The following is a 25,060-nucleotide window of genomic DNA, read 5'->3' on the forward strand; positions in this document are numbered from 1 at the left end:
GTTTTTGTTTTTGCCCCAAATCACAAAATAAACCTCATGGTACATAAAGCACAGCATTTAGGATTATTAAACACTTGAAGTGCAAATTCACTAATTATATCCTCTTTCCCGGTGGTCTACCTCCAAATGCCCCCGTCCTGCCCTCAAGCTGCCACCTGCTAGCCTACAAATTCCTGAGAAATGTCTCTGGAGGTTGTACTGCAAATGTAAATAGTAACTCTATTCCTACTTTGGGTAACCCACTAATCGAGAGTAACCCTAACTGTTACAAGTAGATTTGGAGATTTGTGTGGGGTCCAACGGCAATATGGGCAAATTTTGGGCGATCAGGTGATTTGTCTAATTCCTTCCTCCGAGCCAAAGCGACCCGAATCGCGTAGTGCCTGTGACACTACAAAAAGAGATTAGTGATGGGGGGTGTGCTTGTATGGTGGGGGCAGGTTGTGTAGAGGTGTGTGTGTGTGTGGTGGGGGCAGGTTGTGTAGAGGTGTGCTTTCATTGTGAGAGCAGGTTGTGTAGAGGTGTGTATGGTGGGGGCAGGTTGTGTAGTGGTGTGCTTGTATGGTGGGGGCAGGTTGTGTAGTGGTATGCTTGTATGGTGGGGGCAGGTTGTGTAGTGGTGTGCTTGTATGGTGGGGGCAGGTTGCGTAAAGGTGTGCTTGTATGGTGGGGGCAGGTTGTGTAAAGGTGTGCTTGTATGGTGGGGGCAGGTTGTGTAGAGGTGTGCTTGTATGGTGGGGGCAGGTTGTGTAGAGGTGTGCTTGTATGGTGGGGGCAGGTTGTGTAGAGGTGTGCATGCAGGGTGGGGGCAGGTCGTGTAGAGGTGTGTTTGCATGGTTGGAGCAGGTTGTGTAGAGGTGTTTATGGTGGGGGCAGGTTGTGTAGAGGTGTGCTTGCATGGTGGGGGCAGGTTGTGTAGAGGTGTGCTTGCATGGTGGGGGCAGGTTGTTTAGAGGTGTGTGTATGGTGGGGGCTGATTGAGAGGTTTGCATGGATGGTGGAGGTAGGTTGTGTGTACAATTTGTGCATGAGGTCTGGTAATGCTGCTGTCAAGCCCAGGGCTGCACGGTGGGAGGAGTCATCCACACAATGCCTCGTGGGTCAGAGTGGGTGCAAATTGTATACTGTTGTGTATACAGAAGGTGCTGGTTGTGTAGAAGTGTGTGTTCATGGTAGGTGTAGGTTGTGTAGAGGTGCTCATGCATGGTGGGGCAAGTTCTTTTGAGGTGTGTGTGTATGGTGGGTGCAGGTCGTGTAGAGGTTTGTGGGTGTGTGTATGGCGGGGCACTTGTGTAGAGGTGTGTGTGTACAATTTGTGCATGAGGTTTCCTGGTGTGTACAATGGGTATGACTATCTATAGCACAGCGGAACAGGGATCAAGTAGTTCCCAAAACACATGCTATTACCCTTTCCCTGATTTAAGTGGTGTCTAAGAGTAACAGTACTTATTCAGATAATGACTTTGACCTCTCTTGAAAGATTTTGTGGACTCCCCTAACAGTGGGTACAAGTTGTGTAATGGTGTGTGTGTCTGTGTATTTTGGGTGCAGGTTGTATACTGGTCTCTGTGTGTAGTTGTGTACTGGTGTGTGTATACTGTGGATTGCAGTATATATACAGGTATGTGTAGAAAGGATGTAGATTATGCACTGGTATGTGTGTGTGCTGGTGTCGGTGCAGGTTGTGTACTGGTGTCTGTGTGTGTATAATTTTGTAGTGGTGTTTGTGTGTACAGTTGTGTAGCTGTGTTTGTGTAGTGGTGTGTGTGTCTGTAGAGTTGTGTAGCAGTGTTTTTTGTGTGTACAGTTGTGTGACTGTGTAGCGGTGTTTGTGTATGTCTGTAGAGTTGTGTGTGTATGTGTACAGTTGTGTAGTTGTGTTTGTGTATGTCTGTGTAGTGGTGTGTGTGTGTGTATGTGTCTGTAGCATTGTGTAGCAGTGTTAGTGTGTGTAGTTGTGTAGCAGTGTGTACACACCATGCAGTGGAGTCCCCTGTCACTAGTTGCAGGCTCAGTAGTAGCAGTGTGTGTACAGTTGTGTAGCAGTGTTTTTGTGTGTAGTTGTGTAGTGATGTGTGTGGTTGTGTAGCTGTGTGTACACACCATGCAGTGGAGTCCCCTGTCACTAGTTGCAGGCTCAGTAGTAGCAGTGTGTGTAGTTGTGTAGTGGTGTGTGTAGTTGTGTAGCTGTGTGTACACACCATGCAGTGGAGTCCCCTGTCACTAGTTGCAGGCTCAGTAGTAGCAGCAGCTGCTCACTAGGAGGATGGTGTGAGTGCAGCAGCCTCTGTCTCTCTGTCTCTGTCTCTCCTCCTTCCTCTCTCCCTGTCTCTCCTTGTCTCTGTCTGTCTCTGTCTCTCCTTGTCTCTGTCTGTCTCTCCCTGTCTCTGTCTCTCCCTGTCTCTCTCTGGCTGTCTCCCTCCCTCTCTCCCGGGTCTCTGTGCCGAATGGTGTGCAGGGCTCCCCGGGCAGGGGATGTGATCTGCCCGGGCTCAGTCACCCAGCGGCCGGCGCGATGATCAGGATCTTCCCGGACTTCAGTGTGCAGGTGACGGCGGCTCCGGGGTCTGGCGGGGCTCCTCCCGAGCCAGGGGCTGCCAGGAGCGGGGGGACCAACGGGAGCCACCCGCACAATGTCCCCGGGGTCAGCTCCTACCAGCAGCGGTGAGTGCCCGGGGCAAGGGGGGTCCTGCCTGGCATGGGGGTTCTGCTATAAGTACTGTTATAGGGGGCTCTGGGGGACTTAGCTGTCTGCAGGCTCTTATATAGGGGGTCTTATTATTGAGTGTTATATAGAGGTCTTATTATTGAGTGTTATATAGGGGGTCTTAATATTGAGTGTTATATAGGGGGTCTTAATATTGAGTGTTATATAGGGGGTCTTATTATTGAGTGTTATATAGGAGGTCTTAGTATTGAGTGTTGTTATATAGGGGTCTTAGTACTGAGTGTTATATAGGGGTCTTAGTACTGGGTGTTATATAGGGGTCTTAGTACTGAGTGTTATATAAGGGTCTTAGCACTGAGTGTTATATAGGGGTCTTAGCACTGAGTGTTATATAGGGGTCTTAATATTGAGTGTTATATAGAGGTCTTAATATTGAGTGTTATACAGAGGTCTTAATATTGAGTGTTATATAGAGGTCATAGTATCGAGTGTTATAAAGGGGTCATAGTACTGAGTGTTGTTATAAAGGGGTCATAGTACCGAGTGTTGTTATAAAGGAGTCTTAGTATTGAGTGTTGTTCTATAGGGGTCTTAGTACTGAGTGTTGTTCTATAGGGGTCTTAGTACTGAGTGTTGTTCTATAGGGGTCTTAGTACTGAGTGTTGTTATATAGAGATCTTAGTATTGAGTGTTATATAGAGGTCTTACTATTGAGTGTTATATAGGGGTCTTAGTATTGAGTGTTGTTATGTATGGGGACCTAGTATTGAGTGTTGTTATATATGCAGTTTTATTATTGAGTGTTCTATAGGGGTCTTGGCAGTGAGTGTTCTATAGTGGTTTTGGCAGTAAGTCTTACCATAGTGTGTTGTTATATAGGGGGTCTTTAGCAGTGTGTGGTGTTGTATAGGGGTCTGAGTAGTGTGCAGATTCTTATATAGGGGTCTGGGCTGTGAGTGTTACATAGGGGTCTTGTGCAGGTTGCATTGGAGTCTTGGAAGTATGAATGATATTATATAAGGGTCTTGCCATTAAATGTTAAAATGGAATCTTGGTTGGATGAGGGTTGGTTTCTGGGGATCTTGGTCGGATGAGGGTTGTGGTATGGGAGTCCTGGTTGGATGAGGATTGCACTCTGGGCATTTTGCTGGATGAAGGTGGTTTCACTGTAACATATGTTATTTGGGGAATATTGGCATGATTTGTGGTCCCACATGGTTTTTAGGTTTTGTTCTGTATATATCAATTTAGAAGGGGTCTGCTGGTAGGGATTAATTTAATGAACATTAAAGGACAAGAGGGTGCCTTTGGATATCACTGTGGGTCCTAATATAATATTGGGGAATTTCCTTGCCTGAAGCTGGCATGTGGGGTACAGATTTGTTACTTTAGGAGAGGACCCAGCATTAGTCATTGTGTATGGCAATGTGAAAGACGCCTGCTGTATATTTATATATAGGAATGTAAAACTGAGGGGCTAAAGAACACTCAGTATTTCTGGATGGGGTGAGAGGACTATAGATCATTCAGGGGACCCTATTATATGAAGGTTCATACTAAAGGGACAGATGATGAAAGTATTATTTTTAAGAGCTGTGTGAATGTGGGATGTATTGAAGGCATTTTTTAGGAAGAAGACTATATACTATATAATCCCCCATGAAAGGAGTAGAGTTGGATAGAACAGCACCATTCACATTGGGGAGATGGGAAAGATAGAGTAATGGAGGTGGTCTCCCCAAGTTTCAGGGCAGTGTGGCAATTCAGGGGTTACTTTCACATCCAGATTCTTTGGTATCATTGGGCAGACAGGCAGCTCTTTGCCATTCCTTGAGGAAACTTCCTACCGGTAGGACTTTGAATCCTACCACAAAAGGGGGATGTCGGGCACCTGGCTCTGGTGAGTTTTTGGGGTGCAAACAGACTGGTCATTAGCATGCATGCTCGAACTGGGAGTTTATATAGCCTCAACACCCTTTCTAGCAGAACAAGTGTCACATACTCTAGAACTATTACACAGGGAATAGAGACTTTGTATCAGGGTTCACATGAGAGCTGGGCAGTTATTGCAGGATATATACAATAAATGTAATTTAATATAGAAAATGTTTATTTATTTTTCTTGAAAAAAAAAAAGACCACAATTAGAAACAAATTGGATGGTTAAATGACTGCAAGGCATCTATTCAGCCTGCAAGGTGAACAGGGAATTACCGATTGACACAAGAAAGATATTTGTATGGATTATATGGAGTGACATGAGACACGTGTGCAATTGGGGATATAGCAAGGATAAGAGATTTGGCTGTTGGGGTAGCTAAGGGTAAAAAAAGTTGGATGGTGTGACATGTATAATATTTGTTAAAAGCCTGCTCGCAGAGGGAAGCGCCACTTGTATAAGTAATTAAGGCTCTGTTAGAATGGCGTGTTTGGGGAGAGAATAAAATGATTATTTTTTCACATTTTGCTTGGAAGGAGAAAGGTTTAGGAAAACAGGTGAACGATGGCAGTTGCCAGTTATTATTTTTTGTATTTAGCGAGATGGATGCATGGTTAGATTTACTGTTTTTATGTAGAGGAATTGGTAAATCTTAATAATGAGCTGTCATAAAATCCTCATCTAAATGCATGCTTTTATTGATATCAATGTGTTTTAACACAACTGCACTCTATGTGTTTAGTGGATGGGTTATCTATAAGATAAACATGTTCCCGTCATATGGATATAATATGATTGATTAAACATTAATTTATTGTAAGTGTATATGAATTGTGTTTGCATGATTTATAGAGTCCAAGAAAATAGGATTTGTCCACATTAAGCCACAGGCTCTCAGTTTTAAAATTAGCCTGATCTCTCACTGACTCCTCTTCCATGCCCTCATCCTGTGTGTAGGAGCCCTTTCCTTCATGCCCTCTAGTCACTGCATAGATTAAGTCCTCTCCTACATGCCCTTCAATCAGTGGAGGGAGTTGTCTCCATGCCATCCAGTTAGTATGGAGGTAAGTTCTCCATTCCATTCACTTCAGTTAGAATTGAGTGAGTCTTCTTTTCCAAGCCACCTCCATTCATTGAGTAGAATAAGTAATCTTCTCCACACACTGTGGGTGGAGAAAGTTCTCTGTTCTATGCCATGCAGTCCGTGTGGAATAAATCTTCTTTTCCATGCCCTCCAGTTAGTCGGTGGTACTCGTCCTCTTCTCTATATACTCAGAGTTTGGAACTAGTCCTAAACTTAATACCCTCCAGTAGGTGTGTGTGGATGAAGTCTTCTCATGTATGCCCTAAGTCAGTGTTTGAAGGAAATATTCTTTATTTTTTCCAGTCAGTGTCTCTGTGTCTCCATATCCTTCATTCAGTGTGTGGTAGCAGCTTCATCTTCCAGACAATGAGTGGGCGAAGCCCCCACCTAACACCCTCCAGTCTGGAGGGAATGGTAGGAAACCTTCTTCCCCAAACTGTCAGTGTGTAGGAGAAGTTTTCCCATCCATTCCCTCCAATCAGTGTGTAGAAGAAGTTGTCCCCTCCATTTCCTCCAGTCAGTGTGTAGGAGAAGTTGTCCCCTCCATTCCTTCCAGTGAGTTTGTGGAAAAGGCTTTCCCCTCCAGTTAGTGTGGGGAAGTAGGTTCCTCTCGATGCCCTACAGTCAGTGTGTGGGAGAAATATTCCCCCTCCAGTCAATGTGTGGGAGAAGGTTCCTCTTGATGCCCTCCAGTGAGTTTGTGGAAAACGTTTTCTTTTCCAGTCAGTGTGTGTGAGTAGTTTTTCCCTCCAGTCAGTGTGGGGAAGAAGGTTCCTCTCGATGCCCTTCAGTGAGTTTGTGGGAGACGTTTTCCCCTCCAGTCAGTGTGTGGGAGAAGGTCCCTTTGATGTTCTCCAGTCAGTGTGTAGGAGAAGGTTCCTCTCGAAGCCCTCCAGTAAATTTGTAGGAGACATTTTGCCCTCTAGTCAGTGTGTAGGGGAAAGGTCCCTTTAATACCCTCCAGTCAGTGTGTAGGAGAAGGTCCCTTTAACCCCTTAAGGACACATGACATGTGTGACATGTCATGATTCCCTTTAATTCCAGAAGTTTGGTCTTTAAGGGGTTAATACCCTCCAGTCAGTGTGTGGGAGAAGTTTCCCTCTCCAGTCAGTGTGTGGGAGAAGGTCCCTTTGATGCCCTCCAGTCAGTGTGTAGGAGAAGGTTCCTCTCGAAGCCTCCAGTAAATTTGTGGGAGAAGTTTTCCCCTCCAGTCAGTGTGTGGGAGAAGGTCCATTTGATGTCCTCCAGTGAGTTTGTGGGAGATGTTTTCCCCTCCAGTCAGTGTGTGGGAGATTGTCCCTTTTGATACCCTCCAGTCAGTGTGTGGGAGAAGTTTTCCCCTCCAGTCAGTGTGTGGGAATAGGTCCCTTTAATGCCCTCCAGTCAGTGTGTGGGAGAAGGTCCCTTTAATACCCTCCAGTCAGTGTGTGGGAGAAGTTTTCCCCTCCAGTCAGTGTGTAGGAGAAGGTTCCTCTCGAAGCCCTCCAGTAAATTTGTAGGAGACATTTTGCCCTCTAGTCAGTGTGTAGAAGAAGGTCCCTTTAATACCCTCCAGTCAGTGTGTGGGAGAAGGTCCCTTTAATACCCTCCAGTCAGTGTGTAGGAGAAGGTCCCTTTAATGCCCTCCAGTCAGTGTGTGGGAGAAGGTCCCTTTAATACCCTCCAGTCAGTGTGTAGGAGAAGGTCCCTTTAATACCCTCCAGTCAGTGTGTAGGAGAAGGTCCCTTTAATGCCCTGCAGTCACTGTGTGGGAGAAGATCCCTTTAATACCCTCCAGTCAGTGTGTAGGAGAAGGTCCCTTTAATATCCTCCAGTCAGTGTGTGGGAGAAGGTCCCTTTAATGCCCTCCAGTCAGTGTGTGGGAGAAGGTCCCTTTAATACCCTCCAGTCAGTGTGTAGGAGAAGGTCCCTTTAATACCCTCCAGTCAGTGTGTAGTAGAAGGTCCCTTTAATGCCCTCCAGTCAGTGTGTGGGAGAAGATCCCTTTAATACCCTCCAGTCAGTGAGTAGGAGAAGGTCCCTTTAATACCCTCCAGTCAGTGTGTGGGAGAAGTTTTCCCCTCCAGTCAGTGTGTAGGAGAAGGTTCCTCTCGAAGCCCTCCAATAAATTTGTGGGAAACGTTTTGCCCTCTAGTCAGTGTGTGGGAGAAGTTGTATTCTCCATGCCCTCCAGTCAGTATGTTGGAGACATTTTCCCCTCGGTCAGAATGGGGAAGCAGGTTACTCTCCAGGCCCTGCAGTCAGTATGAGGGAGAAGTTTTCCCCTCCAGTCATTGTGGAAGAGGTTTATTTGTATCCCCCTTATACCCGCCAGTGAATGGATTGAAGAACACAAGCTGTACATCTTCCTTAGCTAGTTTTCCTTGTGCTCACTTAGCTAGTGGGGGATTAACATTAACTTGCATTAGAAGAGATGCATCCTAATAGCTACAGCATCTTGGATCTAATAATCCCATTTCACCTTATGCCCCAAATCTCTCCAGCTCTGGCACATAGGACCCTATTTTACTATTTCAGAAAGTCAAATGCTTAGTCTTTTTCAGAGGACTGAATAATTATTTTTTTTCAAATGAAGCCATTTCATTGTGTTTTTTTGATTACCAAAGAAGTGCTTCTTATCCTTGCTACTTGAAGTGTTAAAAAAAGTCTGTCTATTCAACTTATTCTATATATTTTATCTATCATTTAAATACAACAAATCAAACGACCCTTTAGTGTATGCTGACTTTTTTTTTAATAGAACTGATATTATTACCTGCATTTATTCGGGAATATTGTGTATACCGTTTGTGTAGATAGATTGATAGAATGGGAATAACAAAACAGTTATGTGTGAGTTGACACTATTATTAATAAGAATTATGCGTACATATCTTTCTATAGAAATATCACTTCTACTACATTATTCTTTGCATATATGTACGTGTGCATTGTATTTGTGTATGGTATGATTGGCAGGCAGATGGTTGGATAAGTATCTAGATAATGGTGTGGTGTGTGTGCGTGTATGTATGAATGTGTGTTTGTGTTTTGTGTTTTCATTTTTTTATGTAGGTGAAACATTTACTATGCACCCTAAACATACCCATTTTGTCACTTCTGTTTCTTGTTTGTTTTTACTTTCATTTTCTTTTTATGTCTTATTATCTTATTTTATTTTTTATTATTGTTTATGATTGTGTAGTTGTCTGTACTCCTGACCAGTCAGCACACGTGTCCGTCACTGTCTGTGTCTCTCCATCAATCCATCTATTTGGATGAGCCTTTAATATTGCTGGGAAGTGTATGAGAGAGGTGCAGGTCATTTTGCCAATGTTGTAACCGACTGCTTGTGCAGTCTACTTACAGCGGTGATTGAGAGTGGTCTATGTACTGCTCCATGTACATATCATACCATGTGATGTCTGGATTTATTCTCTAAGCAGTGAATTGTGTTGACTTAAAACCCGAATTGCAAAATATGTGTCTGTAAAACGGGATGTTGTGAGAGGGATCACATTCGGCTCTTTTTCCAACTTGCCCATTTCAACCTAGTTTTTGCAGTTTGTTTTTTCAGCCACAGAACAGTGATTTGAAAACCAAAATAGCAAATATAGCAGACTTGGAATAATAATACATTTAAAAAATCAATCAGGGGAGCTATATACACAGCTTATATTTAATCTCTTATAGTGTATACAGGTGGGGGGGGGGGGGGAGAAGGAGACTAATTAAAATACTAGGGTTTTTTTTAAATACACTTTTGTTACAATTTTTATATTTTATAGTTGGCAATTTAGAGAGACGTCCTATATGTGTTCAGTTTTGGATAGAAGATTAATATTGTTTGGATGTAAGATTATACTACTTGTAGACATATCTTGCTAACTAGCGCATACAGCTCTTTTTATCACTTATGCTTATTTTCACTTTTTTTTTGTGCTTTGTGTTTTGACTTCTATATGGAACAGAGATGATTAACATGTATGGATTTGAGATTTAAAGCATTTAATCGTGATACCATTTAATACCATTTAATGAATTTAGGTTTCTACTATTAAATCTGAAAACGGTTATATTTTTGGGAATGCATATATACAATGTATATGAAGTCTGTGTATATTATGTGTGTGTATGCGTATATAATGCACACATCTTTCTATCTCTGTATCTGTGTATTATTTAGGTGCACATGTCTAAATTGTCCCTGTCTCATATAGGCACTGCCAATACTTTTCTGCTACAGCTTTCTATGTGATTTCAGCTTGTTGACCTATTACGAGCAATTTCTAAGGCTTTGGGAGTATCTCTCCATCCCAATCTGTGGATGTGATTGAAGCTCTAATACTTTGCAAGCCGTGTCCTTCAGAGGTGGATGAGAATTGGAAATCAGCAGGGGTTAATCATATTCTTCTCTCTGCCCGCACCTTGTTTATCAGAACATATGGAAATCGCCTGTCACTCCCCAAAGTGCTAGGGATCAGTCACCGCATTGGGACGAGGAGAGGGGGGGAGCAGAGGTCAGACAGGAGAGACAATGAAACATTGATTTCAACCCAGAGCTTGCAATCGAACACAATAATACATCTCTCCCTGCACAGCATCTCGCTTTTACATGTACAAAAAAAAAAAGAGAGAAAATAAAATAGCTGAATTTATTATACAACGTTACACAACCAGCCATCGAGGCCTAGTTTAATAAACCATGTTATTTCGCCTCACGCGAGTTTTCTAATACCGTTTAATTCGGTAGATGCTATTAATCAGACGGCGAACATCCCAATCTCCCAGGCCCCCTCCTCTCCGGCGCTATTAACATACACCACTGGTATACAGTGAAGAGGATATCTCCTGAGTTAAAATAAAATCAAATGATATCAATTTCCACATCACCTTTATTTTACGTGTCGTTTGGAAATCTGTTACCCGCACAGTTTTATTTCTTTTGGTCTACGAGTGAAAAAAAATCAATACATTCTAATTATAATAAATAAAAATTAACCTCTTCCTAGCATACAAACAAACAGACTAGGCTAGGTGTTCCAGCTGCTAGAGATTACAAATCATATGACAATCAGCCAGTCAAGCATGATTGTAGTTGTAGTCGAGTGGTTGCCAACCCCATCTGTCATCAGGCATACCAGTGGTTAAGCATAATCGTTTGTAATGCCAGTGGTTAATAATTGTAAATGTGTATTTAAAAAATTAATAATAATTTTTGTGTTTATATATATTTTATTATTATTATTTTTTTCCATACAGTATACTGTCAGATTACATTTTAACTATGAGTGCCATATGTTGGGCACCACCCTGGCACTCAAAGGGTTACCTCTTGAAATGCCAAAGAGCAGAGTAATATTCTCCAGCACTGCAGAGGTTAAGGGTATTTCTGGAATGCAAGATTCCCAGTCTGTGTTGTACACACAAACCATTGGCCAATGTTCTTTCAAACAGAAATTACATTATTCTTTTGCTGTCACTGATTGCAGGAACATCGTTTTATTCTAATTAGATTAACACCATTATTGTGGATAAAACCGTGTTAAGAAGGCAGTTTGGTTTGATGTAAAAGAAGTCTCTTGATCAAACATATATCATGCCCTGACATACGTCCAAGTATTCCAAATTAGAACAGACGCAATGTACGGTGCATTGGTAATTCTAGTGTTTAGACACTAAGAATGCTATGTATGTATTTATAATAGATGCATATACATTCTTTTCTTTGAGACACATATGTTGAATCTATACTTTTTATGTATATGCAACTTTAATATGGCCATCAGGCTTGACAGTTGATGTGTTAAGATAACTAGGAAGGCAAATGTGTAGTTTTGTATTTTCTTATTTTGTACATTATTCATGTACAACGAGTCATCCAATTTCATCTTAAAATACAATTTATTTTTTAATATGCTCTTTGCTCATAGACCTATATTGTGCACGTATTTGCCTAGGTAATAAAATAATGATGATAAAAAGTAGTGTCCTCGTTGTGTGTCGGTGCAATGTTAAACTGAATTTATACATTGAAGGGGTTTATTAACTAAACGCCAAACTTGTGAATTAATTGGCTTTTATTCACCGAGCACTAAATTGTAGCGGATTGATTTTTGAATTGCAAAATTAACCAAACTAAAAAGAATACTTTGCATTTCCCTCCGTTCTACACAATTCCCAGTTTAATTCATAATCTAATATACTGCACTTTATTTACCTGGCAATAAATAGCCTTTGTTGATGCCTAGTTCTTAATACAATACATTTTTTACATTGTATCAGTAGAATAACCACTGCTAGCCATTAGGCTACTATAAGATATTCCAGGTTGTTCTGGGGGATATTAATGTGCAGTGGGGAAGCTTGTTATTTCTAAACAGAGGTGTTTGATCAACAGGTAACAGTTTTGTAGGTGGTGCATGAAATGATAGTGTATTGAGGCATTATATTGCTAAAATAGTAGTGAGGACAAAGAACAGCATTCCAGCAGAATTTACTTGCAATATTTGGGATTTATCTAAGATTCAGCAATTTAAAACTATCCAATCTTGCTAAATTCAACAAAGCTGGAATTCTATTACCTCTGGTGCACTGGTGACTCTTGCATATTTTATTTCAATACATTTCAGATTTAATGGTTTAATAAAGTTAAAATGTGGTGTTAAATTCCTCTGTCGATGGGCAGTTATAGACTTATAACTGCCCATCGTATGCTTTTCCATAGCTAAACAGTTTTTGAAAGACTGTTTAGCTATGGAAAAGCATACGATCACTATCTGAAATAAAGACGGCAGGTGTTTCTCAGGTCCCTACTCCAGTTAAATGAAGAATGAGAAATCGTGATATGTACCAACGAGACTATGTAAGGAGAGAAATCCCATGGATCAGCAGGAAGAAGAAGGGTTAGTTGGAATTGTGAGAGCAGGCAGTGAGGTGATATGGACCAGTAGAAGCTGGTGACAATAGCTATGAATGACCAATAGGGGCAGGCAAGAAGATGTTCTGTCTGCATGGTAACTGTGTAATGTTATTACAATGGTTATAATGTCTTGTAGGTCTTTGGTGCCATCCCTTCTCTGCTACTTGGGCTAATGAGGAAGCATTGGCCTGAGCAGCAATGGGCAGCTGTGATTGACTGACAGTGTCAGCTGACCACTTTCAGCCTATCGCAGTGCCCATTGCTGGTACGACTTGGTATGGCTATAAGAAAGTGTGTAGTCTCAGCCTTAGGTATACCTCCAGTAACAGCAGCACTACTTATTTCATTTGAAATGTTTTAACAATAAAAGGAAGAACAGTGCCAGGGGACTTCAGGCACTATAACCACTTCAGTAAGATGAAATGATAACAGTTCCTACAGTGTCCCTTTAATTCATGTGTAGATGGCCACAAAATTATACATTTGTATTTCCAATAGTTGAATTTTATAATCAGTTGTAACAAAAGCTATCTAAAATAACCAGTATTTAATTTTTTTATTTTTTCATTACCAAGAGTATGAATTTACCATTTTGAAATTAGTAGATTAACCAGTTTCGATATCTTGGATAGACATTCTGATGAAAGTTTTTTGGTAATGGAACAAAAATCACAATTTTATTGATAAGACCAAAAGTACTTGTTTACAGTATAATTTACGTTCCCCAAAGAGTACCTGACCATAACTCTTTGGAACTTATATGTGTAAGATACTGATGTAGAGAAGAAGTAAAGATATTCTTGACATTGTATTTTATTAACATTGTATTAAACTGGTCTGACATTTATTACTGTGTTTATTGAGGGGTATTAGTTGCATATAAAAGATGGAAGTGTTATATGCAGTTCGTTGCTGTTTCTGGTGACTTAAATTTTCAGGCAGTTATAAAAAGCTAGACTGATTTATTGCAAGCTGCATGGCTTTGCATCAAACCTGGATTGCAACATTAATGGCAAATTTTACATTTAAGCCAAAATAGCGGAAAACATCTCGGAGAATGTTTTACACTACGGTTATTTTGACCCAATACATTAAACTTGCTTGGCATTGCCAACAATTGATTGGCACTCTGAACTGGACTGATTGGATGTCTTGTCTGACAGATGTTAGTTATCCTTGGCAAAGGCCAGAATATTTGTACAGCATGGTTACGAATCATATCACATTTTATATCCAATGGTTATTTGGAGTTCTGAAAATTGATTTGTGGGAATACACCAGCTAATGCAATACCAGGGGTAAGCCTGTGTACATGGAACAATTGTATAAATTGTAGGTAAATGTAGAAAGTGTGAACACCATAGATTTGTGCTGGACTAAACGGTAATCTTGGGGGATCGTGGATCAGTCATAATATTAAGATTTCCCTAATTAAAAGGGAATTATCAATATCCTGTGTATACTAGCCATTTTATTGTGGAAAGAATGTAACCGGTAGATGTGTGCATTCGGTTTCAAATTAACTGAGATTCGTCCGAATTTAGTGCGATCAGCAGGGTTTATGTGAGTGAATCATGAAACAAACAAAATGGACAATGAGCGGTTTCATTTGATATGTGATTGAGATCCATCCGTGGTACCAAAAAAGGATGATTGATGGCGAAAAAAGATCAAGAAGTGACCAATAGAGTGGAAAAAGGAGCAGCAAAATAATTAAAGAAAATCTATATTCTATAATAAAATACATATAGATATATATTTTTGTTTTATAATATATTTACATTGCTCCTCCCTTTTCCCTGCTGTTGGTTACTATTTCTCACTTGATGTTTGAGCCAAGTGGCAGGAAATGCCTCTATCTGTACTGCAAAATAAATAATAAGTTTAGTAATAGGAGGAGATGCATGAAACTGTTATTGGAATTAAGTAGCAAATAGGACATGTAGAATGAAAGGGGAGGTTTTGGTATATTTTTAACGGGTTACTCCAAGCATCATAGTAGTGTTCATGATGCCATCAGTACCTTAGCCCGGTTTCCTGGTAATGGGGCTGAGTGTTTGGCTATGGTTTGCCCTCTTACCAGGATCCCCGCTGGGCTTCAAGGCTCCTTTCAGATTTGGTGACAGATGAGGAAGAAGCCAGAAGCCAATCCAGTCGCCATTCTATTGCTGAGTGCATCAGCCAACTGCTGTCAGCCAATGGATGGCACAATGCGTATATAAAGTTGCACGGAATTGACATTAGCCAACCCAGAACTCTTGTTCCGGTATGACCCCAATGACGCTACCAGAGGTGGAGTTACACCTCTGTCATCCAAGGTGTTAAACTCAAAACGTGCCGTGTTTCAAAGTGAAACGCTGCACGTACAGACTCCATGCACCATGACCACTTTAAATCACTGACCTGGCCATGGTGCTAGAAGTAACCCATTAAGAGAACAGACCAGTGTTGAAATTATACACCCGGGATGGACAAAGTATACAAATGGCAGACCCTGTGGCTGTTGTTCATTTACAGCAATGTGGTAGTTATAGTACCACTGCTCTGCGAAAACCGTGAATTGTGTTCCTACATAAAATGGCAGGGGTTGGGCTTTTATTTTATTTTCATTCAGTTGTATAGAGGATCTTACAATATCAAACACATGCACATACCTAAACGATGTCCATATTAATTTGTTGAACAGGAAAGGTATTCTGTGTGGATCTGATTAAAAAGTGGCATCAATGTGACATTAGTGTGCCTGCTTCTTTAACATATGGAATAGTAAAATGCTGCACACTGTATACATTGAATTACTAGCAAATAATTGAATCAGTGAGTTTGCCACCCTGTACAGCACAGAAAGGAGTCAGCGCAGCCTGTGTTTGCTTTCACAAGAGCCCCGAAATTCAATTATTCTTCAGGCAATCTACTTGCACTCCCATCTATTTTAGAAGCCAGCTGTCTAACCCTTTCGCTCCGAGAGAGGCCTATGCAGTAGTCAAGAATGACGAGCTTCAGGCCCCTTTGGAAGTGGAAGGGTTAACACCGTGATGCTAATACCCTGCACACTGGCATGAAGGGCATGCAACACAGTCTTTCTTCTGTACCCAATAGTCAGGATTGTTGTCTCGGGTTTTTAGTGGAGGAGGGGGTGGGGGTGACAGACAATGAAATGGGAAGATGTAAAACACTGTGTGATTGGTATCGGTTTATTGACATGTCCAAGGATCTCTGCTTCTATTGTGAGCTTCTATTTATTAATTTATCTGTCAAACACGCACACACAAATCTATAGAATTACTGGTGTTTCATATACATAACATATATTATTTTTATGAATCCATTTGTGTGTGCATATCAGCCGCCTGCTTTTGCACACAAACGTTTATGTATAAATTTACCTGTCTTCTTCTAATTATGTTGCATGAGATGGATAGACCGAAATTAAAGTACAAGGTACAAGCAGAGATGAAAGGTATATTGCCAGTAATGCAAGGTAGAGGAAAACCGAGGGTAGGAATTTTTTACATTTGGAGATACAGGGGGAAAAGAGGTAGTGAGAGGAACATTTATGTAAATAAAGAATGAAGTGGGATAGGAAGAAAGGAAGAGTGTTACGAACGCTGGTATTCTAGATACCCGTTCGCCTATTTCCTCCTGAACTGCTGAAGCCTGAATGATTATAGCTCGCAGTTCAGGTGTAGATTTGAACGGTTCCCAGACGAATGCAGCATCCTAGATGAAGGGTACAACAGGAATTAATTGTAATGGTGCCACACTTGGCTATAATGCAAGTCCCCATGCATGGGGCACTCCCATATGGACCTTGTGGGGGACTAAAACACCAAGTTACAAACCAATAACAACAAGGTTACAAAGTATGGCACTCCCCTACAAACCATACAATCCCTCCTCTCTGCCTGGGAGATAAGATACTGTAATAACTCAGTTATCTCCAGGCAGAAAAAACACATTTTCCATAAAACTTAAAAGTACCCCAAACACACAAAATCATTTTATGTTACATCCCCTGATAGCCCTGATCTGGGTGACCAACATATCCAAAAATCACCCAGATCAGTTCAGGGGTTTAGGAATTTCATGGAGGTCTTCGTTTGACAGACCGCACACGATGCTCCTGCCCAGAAATAGTTCTATGAGTTTAGGTTGTGCAGTCGGTCAATTTCGGAAAGTCTGAAAACCAAACAAATCCACTAACAGTACCCCCTGGCTCATAGTAGCGTTTGTTCCCCTCGTTCGTGGGAACAAAACTACCTAATAGCGCTCTCCTGGCTGGTCTTGGAAAGGAAGTAGGCGTTCGCAAAGTTTGACCGGTGTTCGGGAAGTAGAGTGTCTGATTTTAGTTCCAGACACATGACGACCAAGTCCCACTGCCTCCTTTCATGTGAACAAGATGAAACACAGGGAGAGCACTTAATTCACTGTTCTCTTTGAAGTTAATGAGCCAGGGGGGTGGTTGGTGTTCAGTAGTTTCGACGACCGAACGCAAAAAAAGTCAAAGTACCGAATAAACAGGGTAGTTTCTTCACAAAGAGTAAAGGGATAAAAAAGGTTGGAGAGATTGAGGTTATGGCCACCCAGATAACCAGTTATTACCGTAAGTTGCTTTAGACAGGCAGACTAGCAAAAAAAAAAAAAGTTGATTTTATCCCTGAAAGATGAATTATTATACAGCCTTTTTTTTCTGTCTGGCTACTTAAAAATCTGCAAACTTAAAAATGTAATGCCAGCAAGAAATATCCTGCTTATTAAAGGGACACTATTGTCACCAGAACAACTACAGCTTATTGAATTTATTCTGGTGAGTAGAATCATTACCTTCGGGCTTTTTGCTGTAAACACTGTCTTTTCAGAGAAAATGCAGTGTTTACATTACAGCCTAGTGATTACTTCACTGGCCACTCCTCAGATGGCTGTTAGAGATCCTTCCTGGGTCATGGCTGCCTAAAATGCATCCAAACATTCAGTGTCTCCTCCCTCTGCATGCAGACACTGAACTTTCCTCATAGAGATTCATTGATTTAATGTATCGCTATGAGGAGATGCTGATTGGCCAGGGCTGGGTTTGAATTGTGCTGGCTCTGCCGCTGATCTGCCTCCTTGTCAGCCTCAGCTAATCCTATGGGGAAGCACTGTGATTGGATCACTTCTGATGATGTCAGCAGACAGTTTGCTTTTCTGAGAAAAACAGCATGCAGAGCTACAGCTTCAGGCTTGAATACAAGTAAGATGTTGCTATATTTATTGGGGCAGGGAGATAGATGGTGGTTTTAACACTATAGGGTCAGGAATACATGTTTGTGTTCCTGACCCTATAGTGATCCTTTAAGGGACATGTTAAATTAATTTGGTATTCGGTATGCAGCCTTTAACCCCTTCATGACAGTTGACGTGATCTGACCGCATGTGCCAAGTCCGCTGTGTTGAAAGGGTTAAAAGCATACTGTTATGACTGTAGACTGTCACATATCATTAAGGCGTTAAAAGAAGTGAATATAATAAGGTTATAAGTGCAAGTGTTATGGGCCCCAGGTTTCCTAGCTGTGTCCTCCTTTTGCGCTCTTTGACATCATTGATTGCATCACTGCTTGGCGGTATTGATCACGTCAATGAATGGCATATATTTTGAAAACCCTTCATAGATAAGATATTTGTCAGAAAATATTTTTTTCCCCTGAATGAATTAGTTTAATAGTAAAACCTTTTATTTATTTATTTTTTCTTCTTTTTACTATTATTTTTAATACATGTCAATAAGATAGGGAATGGGCAGGGATTGCTGTAATTTTATTTGTGAGGTGGGAATGGGTGCTAGGTTGGTGTCTATGGGCACATCCAGTCACCAAAAGGAGGTGGGGATATTTTCACCAATTTGTTCAGGGAACTTTATTTCCTCTGATCCTATAATTTTAGTCCATTTTATTATTTTCTTTTTTTTTTTTAATTCTTTATTTTGAAGTGCATATAGATAAAGCATTTACATGTGAGATCATCATGCCCCAAGAGCATATGTTCCCAATTTAACAGTAAACAGCGATTTACCAAGACATGGCATGATAACGCAATGCACATTTTTAAAGTATGCGATATATGAGAATACAAAGTTGTGTATGTTAAGGTGGACATGCAAGAGACATCTCAATGGGTCAAATCAGTTACTTGTCTTTAGGTAAAATATAATAAAATAGTAAACTAACATAAGGAAATAGGAAAAATCTGCCCATTTATATCTGCCTGTAGATCAGGATGTCTGTTAAGTTGTATAAGCTATGCCTGAGTGAGCAGTAGGCAATTATGTGTGTGATAAAGTACAGTGTATGTACAAATGCTTAGCTCGTTTTCAGCGAGGTGTGTGAGTGAGTGTCATTAGGTGAGGCTAAGCTGAGTGACTATTTGTGTCAGTGATCCCTGTGGGGTGAATAGCAACACCTTGGCTGTAGCACAACTGGTAATTCAGCAGGTAATTCAGCATCGACCCATTGATAGGGCTTGTTAGAGTCACTATTGGGGAAAGTTCAACATAACCAAAAAGGAAAATAAAAGGTAGCAAGAATAGAAAAATCAACATGCGGTTTCGGTAGCTGGAGAACTTATATTGTCCCGGTTAGACCTCTGTGCCTTCCTGCGGCCTTGCGGGGCTCCGAAGCCTCGGTAAAGCGTGGGTCGTGTGGGCCAGAGAGTCTCTTTATGTGGGGTCCTCCCTCCCTTTCAGGTGCGTGTCTCTCACGGTTCTGCTTCCCCGGTTCTGCTTCGCGTTGGTGTTCACCGAGTTCTGGACCCCTGTGGTGGGCTGCTCCGAGGGGGTCGGTGCTTGCATAAGGAGTCCGTTTAGGAACTTTGTGTGGTCTTCAGTGGCCGACAGGGTGTGGATTGCATCCCCTTGCGATACCACCAGTGTTCCCGACAGCCCCCAGCGGTATTTGATGCCCTGATCTCGGAGGGCCCGGGTAATGGGCGCGAACTTGCGCCGTTCAAGAAGAACCGCGAAAGGCAGCTCGTCGTAAATCGATATCCTATTGTTGGCGATCACCAGGTTTGGGCTTTGTCTTGATCGTGCCATGACAGCTGTTTTCACAGTGATGTCTCTCGAGACCACTATAATGTCGCGGGGTGCGTCCGCGGGTGCAGTGGGGGCCTTCCTGACCCTGAAGGCCGACGTCAGTGGTGGCCGTTCGCCTTCTATCCGGACTCCCAGTGTTTGCAGGACTCCAGTGGCAAACCCCAGCAGGGCTTCTTGTCCTACTGTTTCTGGGGCCCCTCTGATTCTGAAATTTTTTCTTCGGTGGCGCGTCTCTAGGGAGGTCACCGTGCGTGAAAGGTGTTGCACTTGGTGGGAAAGAGCAGTGATCCGAGAGTCGGTGTCATCGACCTTTTTCCCCCTCTCCTCTTCTCGGGCCTCTATTGCGCTCATGCGGCGGTTAAGGCCTCCTATTTCCACTTGGACCCCTGCGAGGTCCGCCTTCCACACTGCTCTTAGATCCCGCAGGAGATTCTTTATGTCTCCCTTAGTGGATGGAGATTGATCTGAGTCCGAGTCCGCTCTCTGGTGCACTCCGCTGTGGGTCTTGTGTGAGTGAGCTGCTTCATCCTCCCCCGAAAGCTCTGAGTCACTCGAGCCGCATGGCTCCGCAGGCGCCATGTCTGTTTGGGTTTGCCGTGGCGGCCTACAGAAGGACAGCCTGATGTCAGTGTGTTTCTGACCCTCCGCTTGGGCCGTTTTTCGGTGCTTTCTGCCCATTTCACTCTGAGGGGTGTTCCGAGTGTGTAGGAGGTAAGTATTTGAGCCCTTTTGCGGTATTAAAAGTCTGATTTTAGGTCTCTGGAGCGGGAGCTCTGCAAGTATGCGACCGCTCAGTAGCTCAGCTAGCCACGCCCCCATTTTATTATTTTCTTAATTTATTTATTTCTCTTCACACAACTGTTTCCAGGACTCCAGGAAACTGTCCCCAAAAAGCCTAGCAAAAGTGCATAATTTTATGCATCATGCTGAGGTCACTAGGACTTCAGCAGTCTCTTTCAGGCATGATTGTAATTGTGTGTGTGTTACCAGTGACACAAGTGGCGTCATTGGCACGCCACCCGCATTAGGGCCACCCACCCCCTTTCCTGAGTTCCCATACCTCCTTTCACTGGAGAGTATGATCTATCATTCATTCACTCAACCTGTCATGGGGTGATCCACATATATTCATTTATTTTTGAAACCCATAAACCACTTGCATCATTTGGAACTGTTTGGTTTAATATTGTAGTTGCACGAACCCCAGTTGTTCGTGGCAGCATTATGGCTGCCAAAGGCCACAATGTGTTCTGTGTGTTCCTTTAATTTACCACTTCCTGCATGTTTGTTGTTGTTGTTTGTCCCCCTCCCCTCTTTCCGCTTCCCACTATGTCAGCACTTCCACTGGGGTAAAAAACATACTTTGCAAACAAGAGTTACTTAAGTCCGGCAGTGAGATATGCTAGTAAATATTGGAGATTGTGTTCTGACTTCCAAGACGAAGTCCTTTTACAAGACAAACTAGTTTTTATTGCAACTATGGACAATGACCTCCTTAGTATGTTCAAATATTGAACAACTAGCCATTAACGAAGTTCCATTATTGTCCTCAATGATGTAATGGAGTAAATTAATCTGGTATCCTTCATATGAAGTTTGAGGACACGGTTTTATTTTTCAAAGTGTTTTAAAGTCTCAAACTGAAACGCATGAATTAATCTGTCCACTGAGTGTTTTTTTTTGTGTGTTTTTTTTTCATTTGTATTGTGTCTCTGATGCAGATTTTCTAGTGAAATTTTATTTTACAAATTCTACGAAACTAAAATTTGGAGGCTCGGCTGGATATTAATAATAACGCCTGCGGCCCGTGGTTGAGTCAAATATATGGGAATTAGCCTTGTCCTAATAGTTCCTATTCTTTGGGGGCTGGTGTTATTCATTAAAAGGAAGCTCTGGGCACCATAACACTTAATCAGAATTAGGTTGCTATGGTGCCAGGATGAGGATCACCCAGATGAGCAGTTTCATCCCAAGGTCTTTTTTTCCAGTACCGGTGAACTCTGCCCCTCCATGTCTCTTTGAACTTGAGGCTTGAAACTGGAAGTGTTGCACTGAGCACCACTGAGAGCCTTGAGAAAAATATTTTGTGAACAGGGAGCTACCTATAGCCAATCAGAACAGTGCCCAGTCCAAAGCTTCATGCTCCCTGCAAAAACCCAGAAGACTTTGGGGCTTTAATTAATGGTCACCTTAACAACCTCATCTGCACTGGAGGCACACTTTGAGGTTAAACCCGTTAAGATAGGAGTGTGTTGGCCTCAAGGCACCATAGCAACTTTATTTAGATGAAGTTGTTATGGTAACTGGAGTGTCCCTTTAAGCTGGTGACCGGGACATTCATTCCTATTTAGTTATTATGATGTCCCGAGTGTTTGTGGTTTATTTTTACTTTTTTTTTTCTTTCTTTCTTTCTTTCTTTTCAAAATGGTAACATTTTGGCAAAGTTGGCACAAGGACAACTTGAATTCTCACTAAAATAGCCTTGAACAGTGGTTTATGAAGACAAAGATAAATACTTTTCAAACCAAACTGTGGGATATATCCAGTACACATTGAGACCTAATAAAGAAAAAGTCCCTAAATATGAATTATTCATATAATTAATAAGATTTATTTTTTTCATTAAACACCAAATTGTAGCAAATTGAAATTTTAAATCAAAAACTTCTGATTTGGAATACATTCTCCCATAGCTTGTTCATTTGAGGCTATAATTTTCAATTTGATTTTTATTTCACTACAGTTTACTATAAACCCATGAGTTGTAGATATTTGACATGGATACTGTGTATATTTATAAGCAAAATTTAACAAATTTAAAAATGACATAGTTTTTATATATATATAATTTTATTTTATTTCTATTTTTTCAATGTATTCATTTTTTTATTTATTTATTTTTTTTTTACCATTTTTCTGTTCTTGCCTAGAATTTCCTTGTCGGTTCACCACAATTTCCAGATTTGGGAATAAACACTATGAGCTGCAATTTTTTTTTTTTTATGTTTTTTTTTATATTTATTTAATTATTTTCTCAACAGTTTAGTAATGAGAGGGAATGAGGATGGTAGAGTAGTGCTTAGGCTACCTAAATATTCTTGCAAGCTTTTTTTGGTCTTTTATGGCAGTTTTCTGGAAATAAAATCACGGTTTGCAAATTGTTTTACATTTAGCAGTCTGTTCCAAAGAGTTTGCAATCTGTTAGTGTGTAAAGAAATGGTGACGCACAGTGTACAAACATGAGTAGGAAGAGAGCCAACTGTAGGGTAACTGCATTTCACTTCAGCAGTGCAGAGACCCTTATACTCCCCTAATTTGTCACAGTTTCAAATTAGATGTTCTTGCACAAACCAACTACACTACAGTCATAACTACCATTCCACAAATTATCACACAGACCAACTATCCTACTATCATTGCTACCAGTTCACCAATGCACACAGAAGCAGAGTTTCTGACTGTCCAAGTGACAGATACACCTGCAATGTATTTATTTATAAAAAATATTTTACCAGGATGGATACATTGAGATTTCTCTCATTTTCAAGTATGTTCTGGGTCCACAAACATTGCATTGTTACAATAGGATATAATATTACAAAAAATACAATATATCAATATATAAACAATATATATATATGAAATGGCACAAGCCAACTCCCTTCCCTAACTGCTCCAAATTATTATATTTTTTTTATGCATTGCAGGGTAAAACTTACCAGGAAAGGTTAAAGGATCTTAACATGTATAGCTTGGAGGAGATGAGACAGGGGGGATATGATAGAAACATTTAAATACATAAAGGGAATCAACACAGTAAAGGAGGAGACTATATTTAAAAGAAGAAAAACTACCACAACAAGAGGACGTAGTCTTAAATTAGAGGGGCAAAGGTTTAAAAATAATATCAGGAAATATTACTTTACTGAGAGGGTTGTGGATGCATGGAATAGCCTTCCAGCAGAAGTGGTAGAGGTTAACACAGTAAAGGAGCTTAAGCATGCGTGGGATAGGCATAAGGCTAACCTTGATATAAGATAAGGCCAGGGACTAATGAAAGTATTTTAAAAACTGAGCAGTCTAGGTGGACCAAATGGTTCTTATCTGCCTTCATATTCTATGCGTCTTACTCCCCTACTGTGACAGCTACCAATGTCTGTCATCCAAAACTCCAACCACGATAATGTGAAAAGTAAAAATCACCTGTCGTGTAAAAAATAAACAATTTTCTACAAAGCCCATCACCCACAAAATCACCTACTGGTACAGGTATCAATCCTTCCATCGGCACACAAGGCCAACCGGCCCAGATATCTATTTACATATTATGACAGACAGACTGCTGTTCTGTTACGGCTACCAATGCATTTGTCATCACGTAAACTAACAAACCATCCCCAAGTACATTCTACCACTGTCACACCTACTAGTTCACCTACACATACCAACCCTGATAAATACCTGCTCGGCAAAACTGTTGTATACTTTAACTTGTTTAGATGACACATTTAGGTACAATAAATGTTCTATTTTTGTAATTCTTTTTTTTGCTTTCTCCAAATACAAAAAATAAAATAAAAATAATAAGAATTACTCCTTTACTTGCTCCAAATATTTAATAATCACTCTCTTAATCTAGGATCATGCTTGTACAAATAACCCAATAACCTTGAGAAGTGACCTTTCATCCCACCTAAATATAGTTTGTTTTTAAATTTTGAAGATACTTTTTCAGTTTAGAATCTTCTATTTAGATATCCCTACCCTATCCTTACTCCCCTGTCTCAAGCTAAAAGAAAATCTATGGAGGGTGCAAGATGTAATTTTGTTTTCAAGACACAGCCACATATGTTTGGTTACCTATTCTAGAAGCCACATAGATTCTGAGACGTTGGCCTGTCTACCTCACCTTCATCAGCACTCTCAGCACCTACCAACAACATTCAATGTGTCATAGATTTCCATGGCATCAAAATGAGCCACCCATCACTCTGTTATTTCAAAGCTCACTTAAATCTGAACTATAATCATGTCTGCGGAACACTTTTTAAACATTTTGGTTTTTGTTTAATTTCATTCTCACTTCTGGGATTTAGATCTGTATTAACAGGAGTCTCTATATTAATTACATTGGTGTAAAAATACATTTATCAGGTTTTGGATATTTGGCAGATCAAACAATCCCATGTCAGCTACTCTGTATGTTATAAGCAGAAATAACATTGGACTGGAATAGGATTTAAAAATATCACAAGCAAGGTCAGCTATGCCTGTTGTCTAATTTATAAAATCTATAGTGTACATACATACATAGATATATCACCAGGATGGGTGAGAAAATTATTTGTATTTAATTTTTTATATGTATTAGATTTATTTTTATTTTTTTATTATGTCCGTGT

General features: G+C 40.9%; 1 protein-coding gene across 5 annotated transcripts in view; it reads left to right on the forward strand.

Moving 5' to 3' along the window:
* Positions 1-2,255: 2,255 nt before the first annotated feature.
* NPAS3 (neuronal PAS domain protein 3) overlaps positions 2,256-25,060 on the forward strand; it is a 366,208-nt gene continuing 343,403 nt past the window's right edge. For 4 of the 5 annotated variants that reach the window (XM_063439892.1, XM_063439895.1, XM_063439893.1 and 1 more), the window contains exon 1: positions 2,256-2,664. In XM_063439892.1, the coding sequence (XP_063295962.1) occupies positions 2,516-2,664 (149 nt within the window). In that variant the 5' untranslated portion in view covers positions 2,256-2,515. Of the gene's footprint in view, positions 2,665-4,504; positions 4,569-25,060 lie in introns of those variants that run through there. The other variant, XM_063439897.1, reaches the window with a different exon arrangement.

The sequence above is a fragment of the Pelobates fuscus genome, chromosome 13 (genome assembly GCF_036172605.1).
Source record: "Pelobates fuscus isolate aPelFus1 chromosome 13, aPelFus1.pri, whole genome shotgun sequence".
In the NCBI taxonomy this organism is placed as follows: domain Eukaryota; kingdom Metazoa; phylum Chordata; class Amphibia; order Anura; family Pelobatidae; genus Pelobates; species Pelobates fuscus.